Raw genomic sequence first — 8,467 nt, 5'->3', positions numbered from 1 at the left:
CTCCATCGACTTCCCTACAGAGTGGGAGAGAGGATTAACCTCAGATCTTCTTCTTGCCTTATGAGAGGAGGACAAATGAGAGGAGAATTGAGTCCAGTGGTGTCTCTGTGGCTGAGAGGAGCTGTAATCCCAGCAGTTTGTGGAGAGTGATCTTAAATTTGGTGTGAAGGCACTTGTTTCTCTTCTCTCCTCTCATTGCGTCTCATCAGAAAACATGCTTGAAGGTCGTAGTATAATACGGTCTTATACTTGCTGAGTGTTACCAGCGTGCCATATAAATCTCAACAGCAGGTTATAGGATGCAAAAAGAAGCTTCTTGAGCAGACCATTTATTTGAATGTTGCCCTTTGAGGCATTGGAACAGTCACTTCTGCTAAGACATGTTCAGGTACTTTTTGTTCTTTTGAAATCTTCAGTGTATCCCGACTAGTCGGGGAACTCCATGGCAGCAACTTTACTCTTTGATGCGGCTTTGATAACTCAGACCCTTGCTTACTTGCAGCATCTTTAGTATTTCACTCTGCACCAAGAGTAATTTAGAGCAGGGAGCACAGAATCCTCTTTGGAATATACTGAAATGCAAAGAGATTGCATAATTGGGTGGAAGGGTAACTCAAAAGTAAGATGATCCAAACACGGATTTGTGATGTTTTGGGGATTATCAAATGCCAGAATTCACTGGCACACAAAATATGGTACTTAATACATTTTTTATCTGTTGAAGCACATTTTAGAAGCTGAAACTGGCAGGCACTGTATTGTACATACAAGGGCACACGTTTATTTTCCCAAAGAAAGAGGCCGTACTGTATGAGCTCTGTTACAACATTTGCACGTTTAACTAGTCCAGCGTGTCGTCCGTGTTACCGTACCCCACCACCTCTCCAGTTATTTTGCCGGATCCAGACCCTCGGGGACGATCCCGGCTTCATCCAGCGCTGTGTGCACGGGACTAAATGAAACCATGTGGGGGCAAGGGATCCTTCCACATCTGGCAACATTTATTTACATTAGTACCGCGGCCTCTAATCAAGCAAATACTGGCAAACGCCAAGGCCACACACAAATGCGAGGCCGGTGGGGACTGAATGGGGCCTAAGTGGTTCAAGAGGCCGTCCTGTATATCATTTGTGACGCGTTCAATCCCCACGAAAGCCAGTTAGTCTCCGAGGGGGGGGGGGGGAATAAATGGTGATGTGTGAGACTTGAAAGTCGGCTGAATGTGAATGGCTGCTTTGTGAGTGAACATCTTGAGAATAGATATATGTTCATCTGTTTTTATGTTTTAAGATCTGGAGCTGGGTGATAATTCATGTCTCTCTTGAGTTAAACTGCAGAGCAATCGCAGACTTAACCGGCTATAAATTCAAGGACTTAACACCCTTTTAAGGAGTCATGTCTCCGTACACTGACTCTCTGTGACCCACATTCCGTTCTGATTTAGGATCACTTAAGAGGCCTTCAAATCTCAATACACCCAATGTAGCCCCTCGGTTTACGTGAGATTTATACTCTCTTTCAGGGTGACACAGCAGGGGAGGGAAAAGGCCTGAAGCCGAGGTGAAGGATGTCTTTTGGTCTATAGTGGCTCCGCTTAAAAAAACAAAAAAAAGCTACGACGAGACGATCCACCTGTTTACATATGCACGCCTCAGACAGATGTTGAATTATTCATCCACAGAGGCGGACAACACGCAGCTGTATTTGGGTTATGGGGGTGCATGGGTTCTCTCTCCCTGCCTGAATTCACGCCGCCCAAATTATAGGCATTACTTTGCAGGCAGGAAAAAGAAAAAAGGCAAAAGTAGGACACTTTGCATAAAGGATCCAACCGAGAGGCACAAGAAGATGTGAAGGCTGGAGCTGCAGAAAGGTTCCGTTTCAAATCATTACACGGGCCTGTTGGGGTTTTTGGACAAGGCGGTGGAGAGAGTTCGTACACACTGCAGAACATTCTCTTCTCTCAGTTCATTCTAATAACGTGGTGATGCTTTTTTTTTTTAAAGAATGCAAATTAACTTGTTGCAAATCATTTCCTTCAATCAATTCCCATCTTGCTGAGAGTGGATTGATCCTCACTGGGGCTCATTCTGACCGAGTTATCGACAGCTATAGGGGGGGGAAAAAATGATGGAGCACTTTGTGGAAACAATGTAGTTACTGCATCTCCCTCCATCGGTGCTGATGCCTAAAGATAGATATGTTTTAGGAGTCTGCACGCGCACGTACACGCGCGCAGGACAGAGGCAGCAGGGGTGGCGGGGCTCCGTCAGTCAGGGCTATCTGGAGGTTTATGGCTCACAGGTTTTAGACTCGGCGCTGCCGTCGTTTGCCCTTTGTGCCTAATGGACACTGATGGAAAATGACTCCACTGTTCCAGCGATCCATCAGACGCCCTCTTCCTCCCAATCCCTGAGCCCATCCATCAGGCCGCGGCTTTCAAACACCACCGTGAACTTTATGGGCGCTTTACGTGTCCAGCTGCGATGCAAACATGCCGCCTTTAGTCAACACAGATGGCTGTGAGGGTGATTAATAAGCTTAACAAGTAAACAACCACAAACAAAAGTATAATTTCCAGTTTTTCTCCGGTAAACTGCAATATTTCATCCTAATGTATGTGTTCGCACCTCAATTCATAATTCATGTCATAGCCAAACTGAAAGGGTCAGTTTTCCTCAAACAATTAGTTTCATTGAGTTGAGGATTTCAAACATCCCCAGTTGTGTATGCTACCACTGGGACGCAGTGAGTCAGCCAACCCTGAGTCCCCGGAGGGTGCGCGGCACGGCACGGCTACAGACCCCGCCCGCGCGGAGAGAGAGAGAGAAAAAAAAAAAAAAAGCGAGCGCGAGATGGAGAGAGGAGGGGTGGAGGTTACTCACACCGAATCAAGGTGCCGGTGAGTGTTGTTGCCGCCATAGGTGGAGGTCGCGTGGGAGCGCGCATACGGATTAAAGCTGCAATCATCAACGGCCTCCCTGGCTGCGCCGGTCAGCGTGACGCACAGAGAGCGGAGGCGCACCGCAGACTGGAGTCGCATTGGATTAGAGCCAGTGACAGCGGAGGGATCACCAAGTTGAGATGCTGTAAGAGCTCGCGGTTTGCGCGGGGAGGATGCTCCCGTATCGTTGTTCTTGTGTGATAACTTTGGACTGAAATGAGCATCGTGGATGTATTTGTTTGAACTGCAATAAGAGGGGAAAAAGGTCAAGCGGACGCAGTTTGAGGCGGCGGAGAGATTTGCGGTGTGAGAGGAGCGGATCAAAGCGAGCGCCAGGCTGGATCCCCAACACAAATCTGAGTAAACAAATATGACGGACGATTTTGACGTTGTCTCGTGTCTGCTGGTGAGCACCGATTTCGCTGACATAATTAGAAACCTCGGGTGAATTCTGGAGTGTAATTACAACTGATTTTTTATTTTTTTGGAGAAAGAGAGGGGTCTAATCCAGGTGGCGCATCTATCTCTCCGGCTGCGCGTAATGGGAGAAAAGTTTCGGACCTTGCAGAGGAGAGACGCACTCGCAGCATCCCGCCGAACGACGCGCTTGTAAATAACATGTGAATCTCGCTCTTGCGTCCGCGGCAGACCAAGTTTGAAAGTGAATTCCATCCATTCAGTATGACTTGAAACAGCCTTTGGGTTACCGGAACTCTCATCAAGCCAATTAACGACCCATGAGCCGCCGAACCGATTTGTCCGAAAAACGCGGAGACGGACATTAATGATCTAAAGAAGGATTTCTGCAGCAGCGGCGCAGTGAAAGCCCGATCCCAGTGAGAGAGAGAGAGAGAGAGAGAGATCCCCCCCTGGATGTCTATGATGTTGTGCCAGCTCGGGCAGAGGTGTGTGATGGAGGTGGTGCTGCTGACCATCCTGTCCTGGGTGTCCGTGTGGGCGGAGGAGAAGATCATATTTGACAGACACGCTGTCTACTGGAACAGCTCCAACCCCAAGTGAGTTTTAGTGCACTTAAATGTGTGTGTGTGTATATATATATATATATATATCTCCCTCTCTCAAATAATGATAAACCTATCCAGCATGCAGGCTGAGCCTTGTCTGAACACATCACTCGTTTCCCCCCCATTTCATTCTTTCTTCCAGTTTCAGCAGTGTTTTGGCTGACTTTTGCAATATTGATGTCGTTTGCAAATGAGCAAGCAAGTCACACACACACACACACACACACAGGCGCAAGTGGAAGTGTGTGTGTGTGTGTGTGTGTGTGTGTGAAAGTAGATATTTTGTTCTGTGGCACATGGAGCTCCTTTTGTCTTAGACAATGAGGGCAGCCTGCCTCCTCTTCTCATCATGTCTAGAGATTTTCCTCTCTCTCTCTCTGTCTCGGTCTCTCTCGCCCAAAAACACAAACACAAAGCCTTTACCTTTCTTTTCCTTTCAATTTCAGCCACTTGTGCCAGTGCACATTAATTGCAAGCACTTGCATGTGCAAAAACCGCATCCAAAAAGAAATAAACACAAAGGAAGATGTAAACACACACACACACACACACATTCACGAGTCTGCACACGCACATGCATTAACACACACACATGGTTGTCTTTAGCTGGGACTCTCATTGACATGGGGCAAAGCACACTGGGTCCGTCTGTCTAATGGTTTGTGACAACCTGGCCAATCTCTCTCTCTTTCTCTTTCTCTTACCCCCTTATTCTTCTTTTCTTCTTCTCTCCCTTCTTGTTTTTTACCCTCCCTTTCCCTCCCAGGTAGATAAATAAACAGTGAAAGTGCTCCCTCTCGCTCGCTCACAGCTGAATTAGTCAAAGCTAACGGCCCTGTCTCTCTCTCTGCATCAACCAAACACACACACACACACACACTGAGCTAACAGGCCTGCCTCTGACTGCATCACTTCTACAGAAGGCTTCTCAAATATTTAACAGGCAAGGGGGAACATTTTCTCCCTTTCTCGCTGTCTCTCGTTCTCTCTCTCTCTCTCTCTCTCTCTCTCTCTTTTTCTCTTTCTTTTCGTCTCTATGTGCTCCTTTCACACCACACACACACACACACACACACACACACGCGCACACACACACAAACACCTACACGTTGCAAACGTCACAGGGTAAATTAAAGCTATATGGACGCTTGCTGGGGGCGCTGTTATTCCGTCAGGGTCGTACGGAGAAGCTGAAGCAGAAAGGGGCCACATCAAAAATGCATTGCTACTAAAGCAATGAATCTAGGCTCTGGAGCCCTGGCGAGGTTGGTTCTCGCTGTTAGACCCTGGCACTGTCATTGCTCATGCTGCGCCTTTTTCTGCACACACACACAACTCCGTCCCGCTGCACTTGTGAGGACCTTCCAATGACAACATTCATTCCTCGACTTTAATCTAAAGATAATTCTCTCTACTAACTTTGAGGATTACTGCAAGTTTGTTTTTTTTTTTCGTTTTTTTTCGAGCCCACTGGCAAAAACAGACGATAAGACAGACACATCATCCCAGTTCATGTTAAATGTAGAGGACAAGTCTGGTTTATTTAAAAGGTTTGGAACATAATAGTATGATTTTATTCACCCAAGCTTCTTGTTGTGATCTGGGAATGCTGCAAAATTGCTAAAAAAGAAAGAAATAGAGCCAGAAATACCAGCAGACGATCATACAGGCAATACAGAATGACAGCAAGTTATTCCCCAAATTGCATCAGTGGAGGAAGTAACATCCAGTAGGCTGCAAATACACAACATAAAATGTAAAAGCACAGAAGTACTTAAAAGTTTCAAAAGTAAAAGTACTGGAGCTGCAGAAATGTGTCCCCTGTGGCTGATATATTATTATATATTACACTGTTAGGTTGTAAATACTGATGCATCAATGTTTTACTGTTATAGCTGGTCGAGGTGGAGCTAGTTTGAACTACTTATACATATGTATGTGTATATATACAGTATATATTTCATTGGCTAGTTCATTGGCTCCCAAACTAGAGGTCCAAATAGTCACAAAACTAATCTGACTAATCACATGTCCGAAAGAAACTAGGAAGTGCTGTGATGGAAGTGTGGAGGATCAGTAAATGCTGCTGGAGAGATGTCTCCATCTGTTCTTCAAGGTAGGACTAACACCACTTAACACACTAACGCTGTGAGGTGCCAGACGTCTAGTATTCTGGAGTAGAAAGTTCACACAAAAATATTAAAACTCAGTGCACTTTCGTGTGCGCATCCTTCCACGGCACATTTGATGTTAACGAATATATATTACAGATGAAGTGCAAATATTTCTAAAAGCTCTTACGTGTCACCTATTAATACACTGGATGGCGATTTAGGCACCGGGGACTGATGAGAAGCTCAGGGACTATGCAAGAATAATGAATCGCATCCAAACTGCAGCCATTGTCTGAGGCGGCGAAATGGCTCAAACATCTGGGGAAATGAACAGCTGTGTCTTAATTGATCACAGAACATCAAGCACACAGCTTGTATTGAGCTATCAGGATGTGTTGTCTCTTCTTGTGTTCATCAAAAGTTAGCTCCCACCAAAAACAGCTTGCGAAAGGACGTTCGCTGCAAGGTCACACAAGTACCGACTTGATTTGTAGAATTGATAAGCGCCGGGTGTTTTTTACTCCCGGCAAAAACTTTCTGTGTGTGTTGTGTTTTTTGTTAAAGAAGGCAGAGAGGAAAGCTGTTTGAAGTGACAAGTCACAACACAGTGGAGGGATATGCAACTTTCCAGAGATAGTTCCAGAAATAAGGCTGGCGACGTCAGATTTACTGCAGTCATTCTCTTAATCCAACTTTATAGCAGCCATAATCAATATTTTAGTATTAACAATACATCATATCACTGCGTGCGATGTGAAAGGGGTCTCTTGTAGTGATGAACCCACAGAGAATTGTAATCTGACTCTGCAGTTCCTCTCAGCTTCCCACAGTGCTTAGTGTCATTCAGCTCCTCTGTTTGGGTTCTTACGGTCCCTAGCGTTCGTTCTCACCGCTCTCATTAGCATCGTTTTTCAGCAACTGTTTTTAGCAACAACAACAAAAAAAACTCTAAATAATGACGGCACGCTACCTGCCAAGCACAAGACGGCAGTCCCAAAGGCTCTGACACACAATGGCCGTCAGTGAGCGTCCGTGGCCCCTTGTTTTTCGCGGTGTGTCCGGCACCATTGGCACCGGTCGGCCCTCGACTGAGCGTGAGCAACGGAAGTGAAGGAAAGCAAGCAAACGCAGACATATAACTCTTCTTATTTAGTTTTTATCTTCATCTCATCTGATCATTACAATACACAAATATTTTTGACATGTCTATCTGGAATGAAGCTAATAGCTGAGCGAGACTGGTGTGGTTTCATATTTGTATTATATCAACGGCTTGAAAGCCGCAGTCCAAGGTCTTCTGCTTTCCCTTTTAGTATGACGAGCACCGACTACCGGCAGGGGTTGGTACGGACAGGTATTTCCTGTCACGCAGGCGCAGAACATACATTTTAGTTTGCCGTTGGCTGTAGTCTTTGCGGTGTCTTCAAGTGCAACTTTTCCAAAGACACAGGTGACGTGAGGCGACGCAACAGTCTTTAATGTGTGTTTGGTGTGTCTGGGTCCTTTTAAGCAGCTAAAGAGCCAGATATGAGTGGTGAGGACTAAAACACAGGAGTGTGAATATTGCATTTAGATTCACCAGGTGGCCAGAGACACGACTGGAACCGAGCGGTAACGTTTTATTTAATTGTTATTTTAATGTACAGTTAATATTCTCCTAAAAACACCAGTCCAAAACAGTAAATCACGCAGAAATTTGTAGTAAATATGCAAAAACATTATCTTTCATAAATGACAGAAGAAAGTTAGAAGAAGAAGAAAAGAAGAAAGTTAGTTCATTAAAAATAGAGAGGTTTACTCTTATGTTTCTGTTTTTCTTTTTTCTATTTGTTGTTGCTTTTTGTTGTATTATAAAAAGCACAAAGCGGTCTTGTATTTGTCTTTCTCTGGGTGAATTTAATTTTGTCTGTGGTGCTCAGAGGATTGAAGAAAATTACATTTACAACATGTCCTCTTGCAAACAGAAAAACACTGAGTAGACCTTCACTGAAACGACCTTCAACTTTCAATTTTTTCCTCAAATTATTCTTTTTCAATGTTTCGAGCACCACAAATTAAATTATATTCATCCCGATCGTTTCAGAACGACAGAAGAAATTTCAGGAACGGATATCTTAAAATCTCAGCGTAAGAAAAAAACGGGAAAATGTCATTTGAGTGAACTGACTCATTAAGAACTTCCCTGTGACCATAGCAGACACTGGTGCTACATATTTCACCAATATTGCTAATATTTTACAGTTCCTTTCATTAATATTTGTCTACTTCCTCTCTGACGACCTCGGTCTTCCTTGTTCTACTTTTCTCTCGCGTGCTTTTCTGACATTACTCACCATCCACCATGACGTGTTTTAATTGTTTTTTGACTTGCCAATTTATTGTGC

General features: G+C 44.7%; 1 protein-coding gene across 1 annotated transcript in view; it reads left to right on the top strand.

Moving 5' to 3' along the window:
* Nucleotides 1-3,817: 3,817 nt before the first annotated feature.
* efna2a (ephrin-A2a) overlaps nt 3,818-8,467 on the top strand; it is a gene marked incomplete at both ends in the record, with an annotated part of 74,800 nt that continues 70,150 nt past the window's right edge. Inside the window, one exon of the mRNA XM_079174613.1 lies at nt 3,818-3,960. Within this exon, the coding sequence (XP_079030739.1) occupies nt 3,818-3,960 (143 nt within the window). The remainder of the gene's footprint in view (nt 3,961-8,467) is intronic.

The sequence above is a fragment of the Pholis gunnellus genome, assembly GCF_910591455.1.
Source record: "Pholis gunnellus genome assembly, chromosome: 15".
Taxonomy (NCBI): Eukaryota; Metazoa; Chordata; class Actinopteri; order Perciformes; family Pholidae; genus Pholis; species Pholis gunnellus.
This window is presented reverse-complemented; position numbering and strand designations above follow the sequence as displayed.